Here is a 26885-nt window from a genome sequence, read left to right as displayed (position 1 = left end):
CTTCTGCGACCACAACCCATCTTGCTCTTGCTTCGGGAGTGTGCTTACTCCATGCCAAGCGCTTATCAAGCATCTTTCAGAGATTGAACATGAAAACTCCTCCACTGTGAAGAGATCCATCCAGATTTCTAATTCCCAGATCCAGTGCACACACTACACATTACAAAACCTCTACTTCTTACGTGGAGGGTATGACCAATAGGGCAACATGTATTTGTATGTGCGTCATCACCTAACTAATCCTTGGACATGTTTTCCTCAATGGCTGGTAACAGTTCAAACGAAAATTATTATAGCAAAATTGGCAGAGCCTATAAAATCTCCATGACTGGAACTTAGTGCAAAAATTAATCTAGGTCTAGCTAGATGAGCATAGGCTCAATTTTGAACCCCATAAGTGTTCAGACAGCTCCATTTATGGGGGGAAAAAAGGTAAAACTGTATCCTATACATGCAAAAACTTCAAGATTGTTTGGTTGCTTGCAGTTGGCTGCAATTGAATTTGTTGATGCCCAAACAAGTGGTAGATGCCTGTCAATGTAATTGCAAGCTACAATTCAACCACAATTTTTTTTTTAAAAAAAAAAGGCTCCAGGACTTCAATTAAAACTATGCTAAAAGTCGTCCTAGTTCAACTATAAAGAGGTCCTGTGATTGGAAAAATTCATTGGAAGACGTCATCTCACCATTCCAGTTGCTTCTATTCTCCTTCTCCATGATATCCTTACAATTAAAAATAATAATATTATTGTAAATTATTGTTATATTATATAATTAATATAATTGATATTTTATATTATATAAAGTAATATTATATCATTATAGTAGTAGGAAAGCTAATCTAATCATAATATTATCAACTATTATGATAATACTAGTATAATTGATTGATACTATAGTCTATATATTATTATAATTATTACTATATTTACATGTATTAACTAATATCTAAAATTATATTGCAATATATATGATAATTAATATGTGTATCTATTACAATATCAAGTTATTATACATTTATATAATTGCTATCATAGTTATTCTTACAGTAATCCTATAATAATCTCTAACAACAAATTTCTACTATCACTATTAAAATAATATGATTAATATTATACTGTAATAGAAAATATGAAAAGTCACTGTTCCTTGGGGATTAGCTGCCACTAGTCCAATTTCAAGGTAATCTTTTTCACATCAAATGACCAAATACTTGTAATTGTATTTCAATTTTCAATCATAAACAACCAAAGAAGGTCTCTTGTAACTAGAATTCCAATTATTGGCAATTGAATTGAATGCAATTAAATTGCAGGCAACCTAGCAACCCTAAACTCAATAAATTCATTTTAAAATTTTTTAGTTTTTTTATATATACCCTTGCAAATATGACTTATTGCATATTTTTCTTTGAAAATCATTATTTTGCATTTGTGGCTTTTACAACAATACCCTCAACTTGTTTTTCTTACAAACAATTTCAATAATTAACTTTTGAGGTGTATAATGATTTTATCACCCTTTGATATTAATACCATTAAAATATTTATGCAAAAAAATAGATCGTTATCATATAAGTTGAGTATTAAATTTTTCAACTATATTAAGGCATAAGGGCAATTGTTGTTATTTTATATTTAAAGTAGATATTTACTAAAATTATTACTCAAAAAATAATAGGAGGATATTATTAAAAAAATATAATATTATGAGATGCACATATGCAAATAATGATCTTTGAAGGATAAAAGTAATAGATCCGATTCCAGTCGGATTGTCTCAATAGGTGAGATGAGAATAAGGATAGAAAGGTGGATATTTTCTTTCAAGTCTCAAAAAAGAAAAAATAAATATGTAATAAGCTATATATATATATATTATACATATATATATATAATATATATATATATATATATATCCATATACATACATACATACACATACACATATATGTGTGTGTAAGATTCCTTTTCAATATTTTCTTATACATATTACCAATCATCTTTTGCTAACCGACATTCCTTTCTACTTCAAAAGGGATTCAGAGTCTAAAAATTTGAAACTTGACATGGCTTTCCACTTGCATCAAAAAAAGATATGGCATTTCTATAATTTTTTTTTAAAAAAAATATACGATATAGAGAAAGGAGCACAAAACTAAATTATGAGAAGGCTAACCAGTTCGTAAAATAATTAACTGGTTTGTAAAAGAAGGCTATTCTTTTCAAAATTACGACTTTTAATTATCTTGACCATCACACATGTACCTATATGCTAGTACATGCAAAAAATAGAGAGAGATGCCTAAGTTATTTCTAGGAATAAATAAGCAGATTGGCTCATCAATTTAAGGTTCATTTGGTTAGCTATTAAAGAAGTACTTTTTTTACTTTTTGATTTTTAAAAAATAAAAATCAAAAAATAATATTTGATAACACCATGAAAAATAAAAATAAAAAAAATCAAAATAATTGCTTTACATGCAAAACAAAAAATTTTAGCTTTCCAAAACTTGCTTTTCTGCTTTTTTTTGCTTCCGCACATCTAAAATGCCAAACCAAAAAGTAAAGAGCCCGAATCTTCTCCCTCGTCGAGCTTTTCACTTTTCCACCCTCTTCTCTCTCCCTTTTTAAATCCTTCTCCTTAATCGAGTTCTTCACCTGCCGTCTCCAAATGTTGTTTTTTACTTTATAGCAACGTAGTTACCAAATATACTTTTTATTTTTTTTACTTTTACTCAATAGCAAAAATCAAAAAAAAAAATAAATAATATTTTTTAAAAATCAAAAATTAAAAATCAAAAAGTGCAACCAAATGCACCCTTATTTATTTGGATATCTCCCTTGAACTACATGATGTATGATATTTACACAATAATAATTTTCTTTTCTTTTCTTTATTTTCCTTTTTAATGTCTCACACCATATTCTGAACATACCATATCTGATGATCAGGAGATAGTTCGATTATTTACAACAGCATGACCTCATCATTACCTGAGAATCCATGTAACTCAATATTTTAAAGAAATAACACTTCGAATCCCATCATCTCGAAAGGGAACCAGGACCTCCTCATCAAGGAGAGTGGTGCAAACTAGCTAAGGTAAATCTAGTTGACTGAGCAGCTAGCGGACTAAATACAACGCCAGCTTGAGAAAAACATTTGATAGCAACGCAGCATGCCACAACTTGCATGATTGATGGTGCGTGTGATGTCAACTCAAATTGTCCATTAGACAATGAATCTAAATTCTTTTAGTTTAATGTCAAAGAATATATATATTTTTTTTATTTCGTTTTCTTCATATTAGATATATTTGAGAAACTCATGGAACACAGATGGAATGTTACGAGCCACGCACACACAACCCCTTCTTGTAACCCGTGCAGAAGCCAGGTTAAGGTTGCCAGGAGGTCAAGGCGCCAGTCACTTTGCATGAGAAATAAATAGCCCTCACGCAAGGTTGTATGCATATCTTTTTTCTAAATGATGGTGGAACCGCCATTCACTTGTGCCAAGCACTCGAGGGCATAGTTTTCCTATTTTAGACACTACCTCCTCCCACTGAAAAAGGAAAGCATTCTTTTTCTCTCTGTTTTTGAAATCATGCAGATTCAGATGAACATTTTTAAGCCTAAAATTATGTGCAGAGAGTGAGATATTGAACATAGTCTTATGATCTGGCATGTTAGCATGCTGGCATAATCTCAAGAGAAAAGACTTACCAATTGCTTGAGATGAGGAGGGTCTTGCTTGAAGGATGAAGAGGGTAAGGCAAGCACACAAGAACAAGAAGAAAGGTGCTCCTGGCTTCCTCATGTTTTGGATGGTTGAGTGGATGGAAACCCCAAGCGTCTCGGGATGTCCTTGGTTCTATGGAAGTCCTGCATGGTTTGCTTTCTTCTTATAGACAGAAAGAAAAGAAAGTATCCTGTCTGGATGTGGAAAAGATGGACAAAATTTGTCAGAAAGTTAGTCCAAACGGTCTGCATGAATGCCACGCATTCCACGCCCGCTGTCTTGTTGCTCTAATAAAACAGAGGAAGCTGCTTCTAAGGCACCACGCAATCTTCCAGCACGACCGTGTGCTTCCCTACTTTAATCCACCATGTAAACTATTCTTGAACGATGAAAGCGGATGTTTATAGTTTTCATTCTATTTTATTGTAATAGGACAATGCCTAGATAATGGAATGATCCATCTTTCTTTTCTAAAGGGCCACGTGGCACCTTGGCAATTGCAAGTTCGTACCATGTGGCTCGGAAAGAGGGATTGATCCATTATCTAGGCGTTGTTCTGCTAGAAAAGAAAACATATAATAGGAATATTGATGTGATTTTTTTTTTCTTGGAGCTTTTTTTCTGAGTGATGCATGTAAACTTTTCACCATTAACATAATATATTATCATACTTATATAATTAATAACAAAGAATTTGGTGAAGACTGGGCTGGCTAGTTAAGTGAGTTGGTGGTCAAAGAAGGCGCACTAAATTTATCCAAAAAAAAAAAAAAAAAGGGGGCGCACCAAAACTTTCTTTTTTCTGGTCTATTTTTACAATAAAACTAGTATTGATCATTTCATTTTCTTCATAAAAGTGGTGCTGACCTTGGTCACGATTCTTCACCAAAAAATCAAAAAAAATGACTGAAGCCCATCAAGCTCCATCATTGAGAAAATGAAATAAAATTAAAAAATGGAGACTACTTGACCTTCTGACAATCTACAGATGGAGACTCCTGGCCACCATTTTAAATCTCATTTTTTATTAAGAAAATTGGACATCATTTTCAGGGGCTTTCAAACTTAGTTCACTCGCAGATACTCACTCTGACTAGGGTAACTGTTGCCTGTTAGGGCTTGTGCAAATGTTCTCGTCCAAACTGTGATAACCTTGAGAAAGGTGGAATCCGTATATAATATCCGTTTTTGAGATCCGTATAGTTATATATAAAAAGACCGGTATACTTTAAAACCCGTGTCAGATGTGATCGAATGATTGATGCTACGAAAAAATTCAATCACTCTTTCACACGAAAGATATAACTCACCATCAATATCTCTCTCTCTCTCTTCATATTATATATATATATTATTTATTTATTTATTTATACGGCTTCTTAGTTGCATCAAACAAATTTACATACTTTTTACCTCCTTAAAAATTGCCAGGTTAGAAGGTTTTGGGTTTGAATGCTCATGTTCGTCCCATCTAAATCTCATATGGGAATGACAATTTGATCTGGTTGGATTAAAAAATTATCAATTCAAAACCAATCTATTTATATAGCTACTTCATCGCATCAAACAAGTTTATAAATTTTTTATCTCTTTAAGAAGAGTTGTCAGGTTAGAAGGCTTTGGACTTAAATGCTCGTATTCGTACCACGTAAATCTCATATAAAAATGATATTTGAATCAAATTAGATTAAAAAAATATTAATTCAAATTCAATCTATTTATTAAATAGATTAAAAATTCAGACATGAATATGATCTATTTATTAAATAGATAATCCAATTGATTCGATTTATTTAATCCATTTATTAAACCGATCAAATTAGATTAAATAGATTAAATAGGTTAAATAATTTTTTTAACAGATTAAATGGATTAAACGGATTAAATAGATCAGAAATAGATTGAGTAAGTTTTAAACATATTAAACAGGTCTTAAACAAATTTAATAGATTAAATAAATTAAATAGATTATTTGAATCCATCTAAGTTGAATATTAAATAAATTAAATAGATTAGATGTTTGACATTCAAATCCAATTTAAATATTAAACGGATTAAATGGATTGATATTTATGATTCAAACCTATTTAGTTTATGGTGAACCGAATACAAATCGAATTGGTTGTTCGGATTATATTTTGACAGTCTTGATCTCATGACTATAAATATCTAATAATAAATATTTATTATTATATACCTAAATCTTATTGATTTTATTGTGGGTACGACACATTGAAGAGATCATAAATCTTGACCTTGAAAGGATCTTTGGGACCCTATCACTCCTTAGGAATTAATTAAGTTCCATATCATTCCATTTGAAAATAATGATGATGATGTCCTGATGATAATGATAAGTGGTATTATAGTATGTGAAAAGATATTTAGTTAAATGAAGCCATTATGTTTGTTATTCTTCTTCGCTATTTCTGCAAAAATATCTGCTCAAAGGCTAGAGTTAGCAAATGTCATTACATCCATTATAATGATTAAGAAGAGTAAACATAGCAGCTATTGTGAATCTATGATAGGATGCTTACTCTACTAGAAGATTGGGAGGACTCAATTTTACTGCCGCCTAAAATAGTAAAAGAATAAAATGAAAGGCCTATTTGGGTACGGAAAGAAGGGAGGGGAAGGAGAGGGTAGGGCTGGTGACAATGAGGAGAGATGATATTAAAATTGAGAGATTTTTTTCAAAAAATATATAATCATGGGATTTGGGTTGGAGAGTGATAGGCTGATATAGGCCTGCATAAATGGGCTGCCCAGTCTAGGAGTCCAGCAAGAATGCAGTCCAATACTGTTAGATTCTCCAAATAGGCCTCAAATCTAATTAATTTAGAATGCAATCCAATACTGTTAGATTCTCCAAATAGACCTCTATTCTTTGTGCACTGCGTGCGGTGTAGGTGCGCACAGTGATTGGATCGTCCAGGTCAAGGGGTGGGCCCTCTGTGTGTATGGCAATCACTGCATGCAATGCAGCTCGTTCTACGCGGTGCAATAAGAATTTCACATTTAGACATATATTCTAAAATGATAAAGCAAGGATTCATTTTGTTTTGATAGACAGCTCTACAGCAGTTTTGTTCATCTATCACATTTTTTAAGTCTCAATATAAGATCGAAGATGCAGGAGATCAAACATGTGCAATGCATGCTTAAAAAAAATTTATTAAAAAAAAGTTTTAAGGATTAGAGGATACGGGAGGTAAAATACAAGGATTAGATGAACACTTTATATCTTTTTCTTAATTTTGAAAAGAGTTCAAGAAGTTGGTAAACGTGTACGGCAATTGATAAAGATTTTTTGAAAAAATAGAATGTTGAGAAATTGCTTAGATAAGAGAAAAAAAAGGCTATCAATTAACGGAATCACCGTAATGACATAACTAAATTTTTAATTATTTTTTAATGTATATTCATGAAGAGAGGAGTTAAGAGTATTCTGATCACAAAATTTGACAGGCAAAATCAAAAAACTCTCTCTCGTTTGATAATAGTATATATGTAAATATTTTAAATATTTTTTTTCCCACTTTTAGTGGAAAATTCTCAGCTATTAAATCTTCTATAGTTTAACATCTCCTTCAAAGTCACTAGTTCCACATTAGAAGGATTTTTTTTTTTTTTTGGTAAAACGTTAGAAGTATTAATACAAGATGCATTTATGGTAGATTCTCCAGCAAGTGGACCCTAACAAGGACCACATGCCTCTTACCCCACACGCACTCATGTGCACCGGCGCAGTCCGCTGCACCGTCCATGTCATGCGGATTGCTACTTATTTGTATGTGTATAAGACATCATGTCATTGATCATAGGGGGAGATGCAGCAAAGTGATCCATGGTACAATGGTTGCAGTAAGTCACCCTTCCAGCGTGAGGATGTTAAAGGAGGGGCCAAGGAGGTAATTATCACCGAGGGCCCTTTGAGAATAAAAAATTATCAGTGAACCTATATTTTTTAGATAAATATTTTTTAAATAATATTTAAATAAAAAATAAATTATATAATTTTATTATCCATATCCTTTTGTATTACTAGTTTTCTGAATAAGATGCTAAGATTTATCCATATTTTTCATAATACTTTTTATTATAAAAATATTATTATATATAATAGTATAATATGATATATTATATTATATTAATATATTACATTATTCACTACAAGAAATTTGATTTTTTGCGACGAAATTTTAGCGACGAAATATTTTTCGTCGCAAAAAAGTAGGCTTTTGCAACGAAATTTAAATTTCGTCCCCAAAAATTAGGTTTTGCGACGAAAAAAATTGCGTTGCAAAAAGTTATATCTTTTGCAACGAAATTTTTTTTTTTGTTGCTAGAAGTTCATTTTTAGCGACGAAATTTTTTTTCGTTGCAAAAAATAGTTTTTTTGGCGACGAAATTTTTTTTTCGTAGTTAAAAATTTATTTTTTACGACGAAATTGATTTTTCGTTGCTAAAAAAAAGATTTTTGCGACCAATTTTATTTATATTTAGCGACGAAACTATTGCGTCGCTAAATTTTATTTTATTAAAAAAATTTTAAATATTTTGCGACGAAAATTTAAATTTCGTTGCTAGAATTGATTTTTAGCGACGAAAGTTTTTTCATCGCAAAAAATTTTTTTTTGGCGACGGAAAAATTTTTCGTTGCTAAAATTTTTTTTTGCGACGAAAATAATTACGTCGCCAAAAATTTAATTTTTAGCGACGAAATATTTGTTTCGTTGCGAGAAACTTGATTTCCCGATCATTTGCGACGAAATTAAATTTTCGTTGCCAAAAATTAATCATTTGCGACGAAAAATTTTTCGTTGCTAAAATTTTTTTTTGCGACGAAAATAATTACGTCGCCAAAAATTTAATTTTTAGCGACGAAATATTTGTTTCGTTGCGAGAAACTTGATTCCCCGATCATTTGCGACGAAATTAAATTTTCGTTGCCAAAAATTAATCATTTGCGACGAAAATATTTTTGTTGCAAAAAATCAAATTTTTTGGCGACAGAAAATTTATTTTTTGCAACGAATTTAATTCGTCGCTAAATATGCTTTGCTTAAAAATAAAACCGAAGGTGCCCTAATTTGATTTTTTGCGTTATCTCCCTCCCGGCCCGATCTCCGCCGCGCTCATCCAAATCTGCTCCCTCCCCGATCTCCGGCGACAGTCGTCGTTCCCCGGTCGCCGGTCGTCTTCCCGGTAAGTCTCTCCCTCCCGCCACCATCCTCTCTCTCTCCCTCCCCACCGTCGTCGAGCCCTCCCTCCCCGCCACCGTCGTCGCTCGAGCCCACCTCCCAGCTTGCCGGCCATCTCCCTCCCGCCTCGCCACCCTCTCTCCCGCCTCCCTCCAATCCCTCTTCTCTGGCCTCTCCTCCTTTCTCAGTCTGTGTTTTTTTTTTTTTGTAGGGCCGCCGCAGCCGCCGCACCGTCGCCGTCGGGCCGCCACCGCCGCGTCGCCGCCGGGCCGGCACCGCCGCGCGATCGCGAGATCGCGAGGGTTCTGGACGAGTGCCGGCTCTCCCACGCCGTGCACACCCGGAAGCTGAGAGAGCTCTCCGCCCTCCGCCCCTCCCGGCCTCTTCTTCCCTTCCTTCGCCCGAGCCCTGACCCCTGTCTTCGACTGCGCCGCCGCTCCCTCGCCGCCGAGCGCACCGTCCGATTCGTCTCCGCCTTCGCCGCCCTTCCCGACGCCAAGGACGCGGCCGCCTCTGGTGCCTTCCTGGAGGAGTTCCTCCTGTTCCTCCTCGTCGCCTCCGGTGCTGCGAACCGGACCGCCAGGTTCCGATCGTTCCAGATCATCTCCGAGGTTTTGTGCCCTTCCACGATTCTGGATCTAGGGTTTTAAATTTTTTTTTAAATATTTTGATCCTTCATAGTTTATCTTCTTATCTTGTGGGATTGGGATTAATTCGGTAGATAGTTTATCACTAGCACATGATAGTCGGAAGCTTGAGCTGAAGGGGTTGCAAAGCACTCAGGCATGGGATCTAATGAGACGTTGGAAATTTCCTTAAGACCGTTATCAGGGAAAGTAGAAAGGGGAATAAAAAAGATAACTTGGACTTTTTTTTTTTTTTTTTGATGGAAATGTTGGGAGGTTGAGAGTAACCACCCAAAGTTTATTGATAAAAGCAGCTCAGTACAGAGGTTTTCAGATTTTGGTGAGGTTCACAGCTGACGATGCCTGTTCGTCCCCACAATCGACTGCCTCACGGAGACCATAACCCATTGTTAAATCTAAAGTGGTAAGTACAGTAATTTGGAGAAGAGAGAGATTGGAATATATGGTGGGTTTGTGAGGCTGTTATTGTAAAGGTTCGTCATTGAAGCTTCATGTTGTTTTGTTAATTGCTGAGCGTCTGAGTAAGTTTCTGAATGTTTAGTTTCAGTTCTCCATTATGAGCTTCAGTCCAGCTTTCCAATAGGTTGATTGCTTTCTTCAGAATTTGCCAAGGCGAATTTGCTTCCCATCTAAAAATTCTGACGTTTCTTTCCTTCCATATCAACCATATCAATGTTGTAAATAAGCAGTCCAATTCATTCGGTCTTGTGGTGTTCTTTCTTGATCTCCATGAATTCCACATGTGAAGCATGGTGTCTGGTAGTGTATGAATAGATAACTGCCTTTGTATTTGAGACCATATTATTTTCGTGTAAGCACATGTAAAGAAGATATGGTCTGCTGTCTCATCCGCTTCTCCACACATCACACATGCCGTTGATTGAACCCAGTTCTTCTTTCTCATGTTTACTTTTGTTAGTAATTTAGTATTCTGTCGTGAACAGCTAACCAGTTGAAGACTTTGGTTTTTTCTGGGAAAGAGAAAGTGAGAGAATGTCCTAAAGAGCTGGAGGAGTTGGGGGAGAAAATTGTATCAAAATGTCAAGGGTTGCCACTAGCTATCGTCTCTTTAGGCAGCCTGCTGTCCCTGAGAGAGAAAACCAAGTCAGAATGGGGGAAAGTTTATGATCGGCTGAGCTGGGAGTTGAATAACAACCCAAATTTGGACAATGTGAAGCATGTTTTGAATCTCAGCTACAACTATCTACCGAGATATCTTAAGAACTGCTTCTTGCATTGCAGCATGTTCCCGGAGGATCATGTGCTTCGGAGAATCTTTATCTACCTTGTTTTATTTTATTTATATATATATTTTTTTTGTTCATGTTGGTAGTGTAACTGCAGAAATTAGCTGTTTTTAAACTGTGTTGCATCCTCTGTCTGCAAGCTTGTTATCTTCCTTGCCATATGTGCACGATATACACCTATACTTCTTTTCTATACAGTTTACTACATTTACAGCGCTACCTGATACTCAAGCTTGTCTTTCTTTCAAAGCTCTCTAAATTTATAAGCCTTAGAATTTTCGTTCGAGGATAGCGTGCAAAAACCAATATTTTTTTTTATGAAAAAAATATTGGTGCTTTACACACTATTCTCGAATTGTCCTCGTGGACAGTTTGGGCACGTGAATGAATTTAATATTGCAACACATGTGCTTGTATATCGCAGAGTTTTGTCGGTATTTTCGATCATGTTCTCTGGATACATAGCACAATTTTAATGCTTGTGTATCTGGAGAACTGCGTCGAAATGCTGCCGAAATTTTTTTGGTATACAAGACATGTATTGCAATATTAAATTCTTACGTTCCTGAATGGAATAGGACCATCACCCTATAGGTAGGAGATATAAGGCGTTAGTCAACTATTATTACATAAAATTGATTGTATAGTTTGCATCATAAATATGTAGGTATGGATCGTGGTTGGATGTCTTTGCGTGATAAGTTCTGTCCCGAGTATATTACGGGTGTGACGACTTTTATGAATGTGGCGTCCAATCATACTAGAGAAGATGGGAAAGCTCGTTGTCCATGTCGTCGATGTAGGAATTTATTTTGGTGTACCTTATCGGACATTCAGAATCATTTATACGAACACGGTATAGATGTGACTTACAAGAGATGGACTTGTCATGGTGAAGATTTGCCGACTAGCTCGAACATGTTGTCCAGGAGTCCCATAAATCCGTCGTCAGTCGGTGGATCATGCAGTCGTGAAAGACAAACACTTGGTGAAGAAGATAGAGAAATTTTAGAGGATCTTCATCCGGAATTATTTGAAGTAAATGTAGAAGCGAGAGCAGAACATCAGCATTCCATTCCGAGACAAGAAGCTGAAGAGGACATTAATATATCTATAAATGATAGATTCGAGCGTCTATTAAGAGATGCACAAAGTGATGTTTATCCTGGTTGTAAGAAGTACTCTCTGTTGTCCGCCGTAATAAAGTTATTACACATGAAGACACTTGGTAAGTGGTCAAACAACTCGTTTAATTGGTTGCTCAAATTTTTGAAGGACTTACTGCCAGAGGGAGAGTTACTTCCGTCAAGTCATTATGAAGCCAAAAAATTATTGAAAGGACTCGGTTTGGGAGTCGATGACTTGGGCCTACGCTGTGAAAAGATACATGCATGTCCGAATGATTGTGTTCTATTTCGGAAGGATAAACAAGATCTACAAGCATGTCCAATTTGTCATTCAAGCAGATGGAAAGAAAGTCGTGGTAAGGATAAGAAGAAAAAGAAAATACCATGCAAGATTCTGCGGTACTTTCCGATTACACCACGATTGCGTCGATTGTTCATGTCGAGGCATACTGCTTGTGACATGCGGTGGCATAAGGAGGTAAATAATATGGACGATGATGTCATGAGACATCCATCAGATGGAGATGCATGGAAACATTTTGATCGTGAACATCCATGGTTTGCAGCTGATTCACGAAATGTCAGGCTAGGGTTGGCAACAGACGGATTTAATCCATATGGTAATCTTAGTACTGCTTATAGTATGTGGCCTGTTATGGTATTTCCTTATAATTTACCACCATGGAAGTGCATGAAATCACCTTTTAATCTATTGGCCTTGTTGATCCCGGGTCCCCGTGCCCCTGGAAGAGACATAGACATATTTTTAGAGCCATTGATTGAAGAGTTACAATATTTGTGGGAAAAAGGATGCGAAACATATGATCATGTTGTAGGAGGCATCTTTCGTATGCATGCAGCATTGCTTTGGACAGTTAACGATTTTCCTGCATATGGCGATATTTCTGGATGGTGTACAAAAGGGTATAAAGCATGCCCAACTTGTAACGATGATATTACATCGGACCGTATTCGTGGAAAGATTTGTTTTACCGGCCATCGACGTTTCTTGCCAGATGATCATAGATGGAGGAGAAGTCTTAAGTTCAATGGCAAGCATGAACGACGTGCGCAGCCAAGATTCTGGTCTACGGACAATATTTTAAATCAGTTACCAAACCCACAGGATGTCATATTTGGTAAGGGTCTGGCCACCCAAGTAGGGGTGCGAACAAGTATCGGAAATTGGAGAAAAAAGAGCAAGTTGTTTGATCTTCCATATTGGAAAACGCTTCTTCTTCGACATAATCTTGACGTCATGCATATTGAAAAGAATATATTTGATAATGTATTTTATACCATTCTTAATATCGAAGGAAGAACAAAGGATACCGTGAAGGCTCGTCTTGACTTAGAGGATATGCGGATTAGAAAGGAATTACATTTGATTCGACGAGGGGATAGGCTGGTGAAGCCATTGGCATGTTATACACTGAATCGAAGAGAGAGAAATCAATTTCTTTCATATTTGAGATCAGTGAGGTTTCCTGATGGATACGCCTCAAACTTGAAACGGTGCATCAAGTCGAAAGATGGGAAGATCGTCGGGATGAAAAGTCATGATTGTCATGTACTTCTACAACATGTGCTCCCAGTTGGTTTGCGCGGATTGTTGCCGGATAATGTGTGTGATGCGTTACTTGATCTGGGAACTTATTTTCGAGACTTATGTGCGAAGACATTGAGACGAAGTCAGATCGACATATTGGAGAAGAAGATTATCATTACTCTCTGTAAGCTCGAGATGATATTCCCTCCCGCCTTCTTTGATATCATGGTGCATCTTTCTGTTCATCTTCCACATGAGGCTAGATTGGGTGGGCCAGTACATACAAGATGGATGTACCCAATTGAAAGGTAATTGCATGATATTGTAATATTTATTATTCATTATTGTATTCTTATTATATGTGATATCAATTGATAATTTATTGAATAGGGAGATGCGTGAATACAAGAGTGCCGTCACTAACAAAGCACGGCCTGAAGGTTCAATAGCAGAGGCACATGTTATGAATGAATGTCTGACGTTCTGCTCTATGTACCTTCGACGAGTGGAGACCAAATTTACAAGGCCACAGCGGAATATTGATGTTGACGAGATTCTGACCGATGGATTGTCCGTGTTCTCCAATGTTGCCCGACCATATGGTAAAAAAGATTTTCGAATGTTGACACCACAAGAAACGGATGACATGCATTGGTATGTGCTAAACAATTGCGAGGAGGTAGAAGCCTACATGATGTGAGTATATACATTTAATTTTTATTTGTTGATATATCAATGAATGCACGTGGACTCTAAATTAAAATATACATGGTATTACTGTATCACTTCAGAGAACACGAAAGTGAGCTCAGAAGAAGTAATCCTACATTAGCAGCGGCACGACATAGGAATCAATTCGCATCATGGTTTGACGAACGGGTAAGTTATGTTCATGTTCATCCATGATTAAAAGTTTGTTTATATAGTATTTATCTTGTCAAATTTAACCTGCTTATTGTTCTTTTAATTGTAGATAGCTCAGCTACGTATAGACAATCCTAACTGTATCAGTAATGACTTAGCTGCACTTGCACGAAAACCTGACAGACGTGTATCAGTATATTCAGCATGCATAGTCAATGGTGTGCGATTCTTAACGGAAGATCGCGATCGTGATCGAACCACACAGAATTGTGGAATAAGCGTGGAGGGCGAGCACAAGGGTGAAATAATAGATTTTTTTGGTGTTCTGCATGAGGTTATAGAGTTGAGATATAGTGGTCTTCGACGGATTGTGTTATTCAAGTCGATGGTATGACTTAGGACGACACAGGCCAATTGTTATAGATCCTCAACTCGTCAGTGTCCACACTGGTCATGTATGGTATGAAAGTGATCCTTATATTTTTGCAAAGCAAGCAAGACTAGTGTGGTATATTGATGATAACAAAATGAAAGAGCCTTGGCGAGTTGCAATAAGGGCTCAGCATAGGCATTTGTTTGATCCTGCACTTTTCACATGCCCGAACGATGAACATCTTGAGAATGAAGTCTGTGCAATTATTGAAAACGAAGCATATCAAATGCAAGCACCAGATAACATATTAGTGCCAGATGATACGATTGACATAGGACAATTACAAAGAGACGACTATGAACCTGAGGATGTTTCTGTTGTTGGATCGTCCATAAGGGCACGGACACGAGCACGATCCAATAATGACTTCGTTAACGACAATGATGATAGTACTTCAGGGTCGAAGTCTTCTATGACTCCCGTCGAAGATGACTATATGGACACGAGTTCAGAATCTGAGAACAATAATTAATATGAATAAGTAATTCAATTTATTTTTTTTTATTATATCATGTAATACTTGAGTTTTGTTGATTACTTACTGATTTAAATTATTTTAATCATTGCAGCATCATGACTGGTCCTGGACGTAGACATTCACGGGATAGGCAGCAGGCTCCGCTTGATGATACACATCCTCACTTTAGCATTTTGCATGATGACTCAGAGGATTTAGATGAGACTCAGTTGCCCGAGTCCACAGAGCCGCCTAGTGCTCAGCCAGAGCTTGCCCAGCCGGAGGCCATGGTACCGCAGCATCATCCCCTTACAGGTACATCTCTATCAATTTATAAACCATATATTTTTTTTTGTTATATGCATTTAGTGATACATGATATATGTTCATTTCATCAATTTTTACATGTAGGAACACAGCATCGACGTGCAGTGCGTGGTCCTAGTAGGGGTCTTGTTTTGGAAAAATATGTGCATACACACAATGAAAAACCGAAGGTACATATATTTCGAGATCATCCGGTTGGCACAGAGGCCAGTATCGTCGCAAATGAGATCAGTTTGTATATATGGAATCATTTTCCGTGGGCTGCTGAAAGTTTCAAGCATGTAGCTCCTCGATACCGTGATGCTCTAGTCTCTCACATCAGGGTAAGAATTAAATTTGGATGTCTTGCATATCATTACATGATCCATATTATTTTTGGTTATATAAATAAATTTTTTATTATATGAATAATTTCATGTATTTGCCTTTTGGTATGATTACTGTGTAGGATAATATTGACTTCGAGGATTGCACTGACGAAGAAGTGACGGCATGTATTCTCAAAATGGCTGCAAATAGATACAGAGATCGGCGATGTAGGCTTCATAAATACTGCAATGAGCTGCAGGCGAAGGGGATTGATCCTGTGACCCAGCCATACAGAAATTGGGCTGGGTCTAGTGACGATTGGCGGTGGTTATGTGAGCATTTTGGAACTGAGGCATTTCAGGTATGTCTAGTGTTCCAAGTTTTTTAATTATGTTATGTCCTTTATTGGTTATAATTGTATGTATTTTGTAGCGACGATCGGAGGCGAATAAGGTGAATAGGAGCAAGATTGATTCTATTCACACGCAAGGAAGTGCCTCTTTTGCACAGGGAATGAAGAGGATGGTATGTAACTACATTTGCAATCATACTTTGTAACTTTTTATTAAATATTTACATTATTTTGATATCTTTTTTTTCTTTTTTTTTGTTTGAACAGGGACTATCCGGAGTCGACGCCTATGCTAAATTCTATCAAAACAAGAGTGGCGAGTTCGTGACCGAGGAGGCGAGGCAGCGTCATGTAAGTATCATTACTCTACATTTTGAATACTTTTAAAGAGTTTGAAAAAAATTTATGATTTTATTTTGTTTATTGTGAAGGAAAAAATGTTAGAATTGAGAGAGCATGCGACGAGGGAGGTGGGATCTGATGGTGATACTGGATCGCAGCAGGTTTGTTTGATGACAGATGATACGATTTTGGATACCGTCCTCGGGCGGCAGCTAGGATCTGGTCATAGCATGCGGTCCAAAAAATCACGCAGTTCGTCATCCGGCCGGTCTGATGATACATCGGTGCCAGAGACAGTTAGGACATCCATGAGCATGATGCAAGATCAGATTAGTTACTGGATGAATCGTAGTCAGACGCTCGAGAGGATCGTAGCTGCGGTGGCGGGACGGCTCGGTATTGATGCTTCTGAGTTAGCACCTCTACAGCCACATGATGCCGCCTCTGCACCACCATCGCGACACGTATCGGGTCAGGGATCGACGCCTGGAGGGAACGAGGCCAATGAGTCAGATCATACTTAGTTTGTACTTATTTTAAATTTAAAATGGTGTATGGACTTATATTTTTGTATATGACAAAGATGGTTATGAAATTTTTTGTTATTTGAAATTGGTCTTTTGACTTAGAATATTTTTATTGTGTTAACATACTGTTTATTTAAAATATGGTTGATCAGATAATTTGTATTTGAGCAGGTTTTTTTGAAAAATTAATAAAAATTTTATTTTTTATCCAAAATTTATTTTAGCGACGAAATATTAATTTCGTCGCAAAAAAATTTGTGAACCCAAAAAATAAAACATTTATTATTCATTGCGACGAAATTTTTTATTTCGTTGCTATTTTTGCGACGAAAGTCTTAGTTTCGTCGCTAAAAATTATAACTTTTGCGACGAAATTTTTATTTCGTCGCAATTATGCCAGAGAATATTTTTATTTCGTCATCCTTATAGCGACGAAATTATTATTTCGTCGCCATTATAGCGACGAAATTTTTTTTTTCGTCGCAACTTTTGCGACGAAATTATTTCGTTGCTATTTTAGCGACGAAAAAAAATTTCGTCGCTAAAAATTTAAACTTTTTGCGACGAAATTATTATTTCGTCACCATTATAGCGACGAAATTATTATTTCGTCGCCATTATAGCGACGAAATTATTATTTCGTCGCCATTATAGCGACGAAATTTTTTATTTTCGTCGCCATTTTAGCGACGAAAATTTTATTTCGTTGCTATTATAGCGACGAAATTTTTTTTCGTCGCAATTATAGCGACGAAAATTTTTTTTCGTCGCAATTTTTGCGACGAACTTTTTGCGACAAAATATTTTGCGACGAAATCCGTCGCTAAGTTTTGCGACGAAACTAATTTTCGTCGCAAAAAATAAGAAAAAAATTTTTTTAATCAAAATATTTAGCGACGAAATTTTTTTCGTTGCAATTTTAGCGACGAAAATTTAAGCTCTTGCGACAAAATATTTTCGTCGCTAATACAGTACATAACTTCGTCGTCTGGGTTTACTATTTTTTGCGACGAAATAAAATATTTTCGTCGCTAAGGTCTTTTGCTACGAGGCTTTCTCTACAAATTTTTAGCGACGATATATTTCGTTGCAAATACTATTAGCGACGAAAATAAGATTTTTAGCGACGAAAAAATTTCGTCGCAAAAAATCAAATTTTTTGTAGTGTAGGATGCCATTATAAGGTAATGGACCTCTGCTATGACATAGATAATGGAGACTAACTGTGACATAGCTATGAGAATTGGAAGACTCCAGAAAACCAGCTATCAGACTGGAGGATAAAGATACATGCATTTATGCTACAAATTAGGTAGCCTAAGTATGGTACATGATGCGAACTTACACATACCATGAGTCATAAAAGATGACCAAAAGCACTGACCAACACAGACCAATAGCAACTGCATTCAACAAAATTGCTTCTGTGCCAAGTGTTGGCATAGCATGAAGGCTTTCACATCATATGGGAAGGAAAGACAAAAGGGGGACTGGAGTGTCCCCACCCTATCTACCCATACCCACTCACTCCCCTTCCAAACCCAGGTGCCTGCTTCAAAGTCCTAATTGGATTTTATGGGGCATCTAGAGCAATCCTAAAATGCAAATGATTTTGGACGGGTCTAAGATGCAGAAGAAGAATGACCTGCTTATGTACAGCTTCAATACCTAAATCATGTTATATATGAAATGAATTTCAGTCATGAAAAATCAAATTCATGTATGATTACCCGAACAAACTCAACAAAGGCAATCCGTGTGGAGTGCACATTATCTCCAAGAAGCCTCAGACGAGAAACCTGTGAAACAAAAATGCTGTCTAATGATAAAAACTCTACAAGCTTAATCATCTTTATTAATTGATCAGAAAGACTAAAAAAAAAAAGTTTGAGGGGTGCTAACCTTGCCACAACATTGTTCAAAGAAAACCATTAAATCTGTTTGAGTAACCTGCAAGAGAAGAAAAAGGCTGTCACAAAAAATAATAAAAAAAAAGGCTCCATTACATCTTGTACTGAACTGCAATCACTTGCATAAGCATCTGTTCAAGTACCAGTTATCTTTCTATTAGACCTTATAATATGCCTGTCAAAAGTGTAAAAAATAGCTAGAACCATAACACACAGCAGAATTTTCATACCTTCTTATCTATGTTTGTACAATAAACTGTCCTTACGACCATCTCCTTTTCATCCTCAGACTGTATCCAGTCAGAACATTGAGAAACATGTCAACCAAAATGAAGTAATAGTAGGAAAAGAGTTGCAGCACAATCTCCATAAGTTAACAGGTATAAGCATACGCATGAAAAGATGTTACTCATTTCTCTCAAAAAGAAAAGATGTTACTCATGCTCACCCGGGGAAGAAATTTAGGATTGACAGGCAAGATGGCAGTCTTTGATGGTAAGACTCTGACAGGATAGTAACCTAGCACAGTCCCGCAAAGATTCAGTGCTGCTCTTGCACCATCTATCAGCAAAAATTCCACCATGTTGATCTATAAGATGCATAGGACCACTAACGTTTCAAATACATATATAGTGATCAGGCTATTGAATGAACTTACCCTCATCAGCAAACTCTATAAATGCAAATCGTAGAACTGAATGGGGGCCACGACAAACCCGGCAATCAACCACCTTCATTATAAACATGTTAGAATAGTCAGAAGAAGTAGAGATGCAATGTTAAGTACCAAATCAGCCTTTATTGATGACTGTACTCTGAAGTTCTATTAAGATTAAACAGAAACTGAACAACAGATATCTAGCATCACCATCACCGACCATAACAACAGATGTGATATATGCAGAAAAATAAATGTACTCTAGCTTGGAATAAAAAGAATCTGTACAGAAAAGAAAACGGAACCATCTCTGAAACCAAGCATGCTTGGTGTGCACAGGGCAAAGTTAAAGTGCTTAATGATCAAAAGAATGGAATGAATGAAAGTTAAACTTTCTTAGCAACCTAAAAGGCGGCGAGTGTATGAGGCTCCTGCTACTGCAGGGTCTGAGGAGGGTCAAATACACACAGCCTTATTCTTGCATTCAGAGAGGTTGTTTCCATATTTCAAACTCATAACATCCAGGTCACAATGGAGCAATCTTACCGCTGCACCAGGGCTAACCCTCAAAACTTTCTTAGCAACCTGATTCTAAAAAATTAATAGTTCATTAAGTTTTATTTTAGCAGGTTCTGGAGAAACTTTTCTTTCCTTCTAAAAAATAACTACTTCTTGCAACTCTTTAAAAATTTTTGTGTATAGTGTTGACTGCTATGGACCACACAAGAGTTACTTCTGATGGAAGACAAAACTCACAATATTCCTCAATTCTCACAAATAATTGAAGGATATCATTTATCATGCAAGCTTTCATAATCAAAGAATATGGGGCCCCAGCATCATGAGTTACTATATCAGAACTTTTCGTTTCTCTTTCTAGCAACAAGTACTTCTCTGGAAAGTCCTTAGTCGATACAAGTTTTGACATGTATCTATACAACTCTAGTTAATCAATCACAGTACCAACCCAACAGTTTATAGTTTTGCAATCAGAATATAAAGAAAACATATAAAAATGCAACTGCTGAACATCTTCATTTAACACCGCAAATCTTTTCTCTAAGAATTTGGTTATTGCAGTGTGGCTCATGAGAGCCAAACTGATATTATTCATAGCATGACTGGGATACAGTTTCTCACATACACAAAGCACAACTGGGTAGCACAATGAGAGAGAAAGAGTTATTCCATACAACACATAGCACATTACATTGTGTTGATGGGATTTTAACACCGCCAGTCAATGACCCTTCCAGAGTCTTAATTAGATGACTAGACCCACTCCTGACCAAAGTCTAACACTATAGAGAACTTCAATAGAAAAAATGATTGTCCACATTTTCCTTATCTCGCTCGAGATAAGCCTAATAGCTATATTTTCCCCTTCACACTATGGTGACATTCCTGAGTCAAGAAAATATCATATAGAGGGTCTCTTGCACATTTCTCTTCGCCATATTTTCAATTGCTGCCCTCAAACTATCCAGCAGAGTTCTGGATAGCAACCATGTTTCCTCAATTTTGGAGCACACTTCCTAGGAAAGCCTTACATCATGTTATGGATCATCTGTTTCGAGTTTTTGTTGTCCTAGACGAAGTCTAAATGCTCTGTGTCACCTTTTCTTTTCTTTTAAGCCTCTTTACATCCATCCAACTAAGATCTCTTGAATGTTTTTCACTGGTTAAGCCACTTTTCCTTTTTCAAAGCTAGTCCGATGCCAAATTTATCCACTTTTCATGATTTAAGGTCCATCTTTGGACCTTTTACCTGCCTTATCTTCTTGAGAAATCTCTTTTTTCTTTGGGTTCATATTTTACCTTGACCTCTTGGGTGATTTTTATTCTCATATTTAAGGAAATCCCTTAGTCCATCCATCATGAAGCTCATCTACTTAAGCCCAAGGTATGTTTGAGGTTCTGCGTGCTATGTAAGTAGTCATATTGGATTATACGTTAAAGGACCATAGCTCATTATGATTGCATGTGTTAGGCTATCATCTCCAATAAAAATCATTGCACATTTACAAACCTTTCAACAGTTACTCCACAAATTTTTATCATCAAAAGTCATCAAAGTTCTATGCTAATTTTTTAGCAAATTTTTGTCAAGTTAAATATTGTAGCAGTTTAATGCATATGTTTAAAGTTTAAACTATATCCTTTTTATTGGAAAAAGGAAAAAACAAAAAGGATGCAATCTATAGTTAACTATAAATAAACATCACATTTGTATCAACAAAGCTTCAAACTCTCGTAAGCATAAGCATGAGAATCCGTGTGTTTAATTTAAAATGTCCCTCAACTTATCATGTAATATTATGTGATCCTTTTTCCCAGTGTAATTGAGCAAATATTACCACTCATCTCCAATTACTTAGGCTAATATAAAACTGAGACACCTTGATGATTTAATCCTAGTTCAAAACCATGTCTGACTAGGTGGGACATTAAATGAAGCAATGCGCCACACCTGACAATATCTCAACAGCAACAAGCCCTTCCTTAAGCATGTAGATTATGAATTAAATCAGGGAAAAAAGTCATTTCAACACAGGAGATATACAAATCATCTAGTCCATACAAAACCATGAATGTTTGTGCATCCTATTAAGCTACCTGCAAAAGTCAGGAATATCCAAGTGACAACAAAAATCTAAGTTGAAGTCGCCATTGATAGGCCAGCCTTAACGAATAACATTCTAAATATGAAACCATTAATTTTAGTCCAATACAAAGAAGTAAAACGATGATAGTCTTCCCTTATCTGATTTCCTGAGATTAAAATAAATAGCTTCACAGACTAGCATTCAATAATAATAATAAGATACATCTTATGCATAGCTAAATAGAGGAGCAAACAGTCTCAAAAGCACCAGAACATTTTTTGATTTAATAAAACCATATAAAAAAATACTATCTCTGGTGGTTTCAAGATTATTATTTCATTCTTAATACAAGGAAGTTCGACAAGCATCTTCCAACAGCAGATAGGAAAATATAGACAAGTCCCCACTAACCTTATTTACATTATGAGCATATATTCTGACATCGCCAAAAAGCATGAAAAAGATAACAAGAAAAGATGTCCAAGCAATCCATTATATCAGAAAACCACAAATCTTGACAATCTGCATAGCTAGATAGCTCTTGCCAAAAAAAATATCTTTTCTGGTAAATTTTGAAAACTAGATCAAAAAGAAGGAAATAATAAATTCCCTAAAACTATAAAAAAACTTCCATGCACTTGATGTAGCCATATGTAGCCATCTATTTCATTCTATTCTGATCAACTGCATAATTACAACACCACATCATACACAGCACACGCTGCAAATCTGTATAATTTCTGCAAGTTGCAGACCGAGAAACTTACTTGCCCACAGGTAGCAAAAATTTCAGCAAGCCTCTCTTCAGTAACCTGAAATTTATTAAGCAGAAGGTTCAGTATAGCACAATGCAAAATGGAATCAGATAATTACTAACATCAGCAGCACAAAACCAGCCAATTTTTTTTAAGTCACGTATATCAATGCAATAAAACAAAAAAAATTAAAAAACAACAACAACAACAACAAGAGGAGTAGGAGGGAGAATCAAAAGAAAAGCTTCATCTTTTCGTAGGCTTACAAGCTGATCAATGTCAGAAACATATACAGTTCGCCTGATGCTCTCCTCCCGCACAGCTCTCCGGGCTCTGTCATTCATCCTCCTCCGCCCCTGGTTATAGCCATTTCTCCTCTGGAAAGAGAAAAGAATGAAAGAAAGAAAAGTTTTTAACCCCCTGGAACTTCATCCACAGAAATTTCTCTTCGCAGAGTCTCCAAAAACTATAATTTGCGAGGAATATTGATAATTAAACATTTCTTGCCCAAATTTGTACAAGAAACATGATAGAACAAAACAATCTCTATCCAAATCATTCAATTTTCCTCAATCTGTTCCCATAATCCAAGAAATAAATGAAATTTTTGAAAGATATAGAATCCAAAACCCTGTAAAACCTCATGCCCACACGATCTATATCGGAAATTCAGATTTTAAAAAAAAAAAAAAGCAAGAGAAAAAAATCAAATCCCGTACTCTGCGATTCGGCTGATTGTTCACCGATCCATCGCTGCTCGAGTCCATATTGCTCCCATTACCATTTTGATTATTATTATTATTGCTATAATCGGAAGACGCCACGAAAATGGGCGCATCGGCGGAGAGCCGCCCATTGGGTTTCCCCCCCTCACAGGCGGCGGCAGTAGAGTAGGACGACGGGAAGAACTCCTTGGCGGAGGGGTTCAATTTGGAGAGCAGGTCCACCAGCTTCCTCACGTCCCGCTGGTAGTCCGTCTCCGCTGCCGCTGCCACCGACGTCCGGTGAATGTCCGACCCGATCGCGTTCTCCGCCACCGCAGCCATTTCCGTTTCCGGCAAAAACTCAGCAATCCGACGCCGAAGAATTCCCCCCACCAATTCGATCGAAAAGAAAAGAAAAAAGACGAAATTTAGCAACTCCTCTAGTATCACTTCTCTGGCTTCTTACGGGTGAGATGGGAAAATGGGTAGAGAGAGAGAGACAGAGAGAAGCGTGATGAACCGAAAAGAGGAGAGCGAGGCGAACGATCCCGATCGCTATCGATAAATAGAATTATAGATAGCAATTTCTAAATAGCAGTCAATAGAGAGCGATTTCCAAATTGCAAGTATTTCTGTAATTTTGCTTTACAACTTTCTAGATGCAAGGGGAAATATTATGGAGATAAAAACAATATTTTTAGGAAAGTATGTACCCAAGTTGTCTTTTCTTTTCTTTTCTTTTTATTCTCTTTTGGGTGATGAGTAATAATATTTACGGAAGCTTCGGTCAGCTCGGCTGTTCAGGTTGTTAGTATGGCAAGCATGCGTTGAAGGGATGGGGATTTGTTGGGATTGTCAGTTTTTCCCCATAGATTTTGTTCTTTTTCTCTTTTGTTAGTATTCTACCCAAGCTCTTTGTATGAACGGGTAGAGGTTAACTTGAATCGGTAAGGCTCATGAGTTTTTTTTTTTTATTTTCCAGTAAATCATGGTAACTTTTCTTAGTGGGAGAGAGAGATAGATGGGGATTGTTTAAATCCATTGGATGGTGGTTAATACGTTCATGTTGTATGTAATTTAAAGTGATTTGGTTCATAATTAATTATATTTTTTAATATATTATGTTTAAAATTAAAATTAAAATTAAAATTAAAATAAAATTTGAATAGTAGAAAAAAATTGAGACTAAATTTCGGATGATTTGAATTTTTTATTTTTTTTAAAATTAAAATAAAAATAAAATACCTTTCAATCAAAAGCTATTGATTTCTATTTTCAATTCGAAATCTAATTTCTTTCGATCTAACACATATAATAAAGACATATCTTGATAGTTCGGATACGGCATCTGAAAATAGTATCTGATCCATTAATTTTTGATGGTGCTGAGACGGCATATTTATTCATTGAATTCGTCTATATGATAGGAAAGAGATCATCTATTTATTTAAATTTAATTTTAAATTAAATATTTTTTTGATGAGAATTGAGATTTTATGATCACGCTCAAGAGAAATAGGAACGTGGGATTGCCCTCCTCCAACAACCATTTTTTTTAGAAAAAAAAAAACACACATGCGGTAAACTTAAGGGATGGGAATTAAAATTATAAAACAGACATGCGTGGGGTTCATATAAGAAAGTCACATCGCAAGAAAAGTCACGTCAGAAACGTTCCCGAAAGGCCTCAAATATCTCGACGCAATCGTGCATCAGCCGCTGCTGGTATGCGAGTAGAGGACTGCCGTCTTAGATGGGTTTGAAGGTCACATACGTTTTGTTATTTGAATGGTGGTCTTCTTCTCGTGCCCCCTTTTTTTTTTGTCCTCCATTGCAACAAACTTATTTAATTTTTACCGTCCTAATATAGGATAGAGATATGTTTGAAAAGGATATAGGCATCCATGTAAGAGAAGGTGGAACTCTTACGAAAGGTCAAGATACGTAAGTTATGATGGAAATGAGATTTGATCGTGTATGAGAGAGAGAAAATGGTATATAAGCCGAGGATATGATGGTCATCCAGATGGAGCTTCTATGGAAGTTTATAATGCATATGATGAGGAAGCATACGTTAATGGAAGAAGTCTGGTAGATGGTTTAAATCATACCAGCAGGAAAGATTTGTGAAGATCTGAGGGCCTGGTGATGGTTGCAAGAATCTGACGTGGAGTTTGCTCTAGCCATAAGTTTGGAAGAGAGAGGAAAAAAGGATGAACCTTCCCCAGATATTGGCCTCTACACGATGAGTCTGGGTTTGCGTGACAACTGGCTAAATTTGGTTTGGGAAATGAGCTATGGTGACTTAAAAGAGTATAGCTGAGATTTTGATAATGAAAGAGAGAGCAAGGACAAGTTTTTTTTTTTTTCCTGTTCTTTCCTTTAATTCTCATTATAAAATGAATCACATGTCCCTATGCCACAGGTCTTCACGGCTATCTTAGTTAATAGCACACGTCCCTTGCAAATCAATGGAGAGATTAGGAATTAGCTCCTCTGACTTCAGGGTATAATCACTATCAAAAAAGAAAATAAGGGTACAACAATTAGAGATTAAAGAGCCACAGCAGACACCAATTCGGTGGGATGTAATGATGTTGATGGCCAGGTCTTGCTGCCTCCCATTTCCATTAAAAAAAAAAAAAAAAACCCACTTTAAGTAAAATTCAGAACTTTAACAAATAATGTCCAATTAGGAATTGAAGAACTTCAAGTTATAAAATAGTGATAAATAACTAGTTTAGCATTATTATTATTTTTATTTTTTTTCTTTCTCAAAAAATTAATAATATGAAAATTGACACTGAATATAGTATTTACAGAAAATTTCTGCTGCTTCTCATCTTTATTTTTATTTTATTGTGAAAGAAATATTCTTCACTTACAACAGATATAAAGATTTTTAATATTAATTTATAAAATAAAATGGCCGTTGTCCGGTGTGGCTCATTTTGTGGAGATTTTCTAAATGAAAATAATGTCAAGCAAACTGTTGATTGATTATTTTAAAAAAATAATTATTTTTAAATAGAAGATTTTCACCTACATATTGTCTAAGAATTTTGAAAAAAAAAAAATTATTGATGTGAATTGGATCAAACCAACATATATAAACAAAAC

At 36.0% G+C, this 26885-nt stretch overlaps 3 protein-coding genes across 5 annotated transcripts in view; 2 read left to right on the top strand and 1 right to left on the bottom strand.

Annotated features, from left to right (window-relative positions):
• Nucleotides 1-24418, bottom strand: part of LOC105040621 (polyadenylate-binding protein-interacting protein 9) — a 49891-nt gene extending 25473 nt beyond the window's left edge. Inside the window, exons 1-8 of one of the 3 annotated variants that reach the window (XM_019849460.3) lie at nt 23781-24418; nt 23328-23438; nt 23074-23118; nt 19701-19773; nt 19491-19603; nt 19273-19332; nt 19035-19082; nt 18863-18931 (exon numbers count right to left, since the gene is read on the bottom strand). In XM_019849460.3, the coding sequence (XP_019705019.1) occupies nt 18863-18931; nt 19035-19082; nt 19273-19332; nt 19491-19603; nt 19701-19773; nt 23074-23118; nt 23328-23438; nt 23781-24107 (846 nt within the window). In that variant the 5' untranslated portion in view covers nt 24108-24418. The remainder of the gene's footprint in view (nt 1-18862; nt 18932-19034; nt 19083-19272; nt 19333-19490; nt 19604-19700; nt 19774-23073; nt 23119-23327; nt 23439-23780) is intronic. The other 2 variants (XM_010917227.4, XM_010917226.4) reach the window with 2 other exon arrangements.
• On the top strand, nt 15392-16299 carry LOC140856015 (uncharacterized). The gene is made up of 3 exons (XM_073253199.1): nt 15392-15590; nt 15687-15925; nt 16051-16299. The coding sequence occupies exons 1-3, from the start codon at nt 15392-15394 to the stop codon at nt 16297-16299; spliced, it is 687 nt and encodes a 228-aa protein (XP_073109300.1).
• Nucleotides 16299-17217, top strand: LOC140856623 (uncharacterized). Its single transcript, XM_073254583.1, has 3 exons — nt 16299-16436; nt 16531-16614; nt 16695-17217. The coding sequence occupies exons 1-3, from the start codon at nt 16425-16427 to the stop codon at nt 17127-17129; spliced, it is 531 nt and encodes a 176-aa protein (XP_073110684.1). The 5' UTR covers nt 16299-16424; the 3' UTR covers nt 17130-17217.
• Nucleotides 24419-26885: the final 2467 nt, after the last annotated feature.

This window comes from Elaeis guineensis, chromosome 3 (genome assembly GCF_000442705.2).
Source record: "Elaeis guineensis isolate ETL-2024a chromosome 3, EG11, whole genome shotgun sequence".
NCBI classification, from domain to species: domain Eukaryota; kingdom Viridiplantae; phylum Streptophyta; class Magnoliopsida; order Arecales; family Arecaceae; genus Elaeis; species Elaeis guineensis.
The sequence above is the reverse complement of the archived record's forward strand: the minus strand, read 5'-3'. Positions and strand labels throughout refer to the sequence as shown.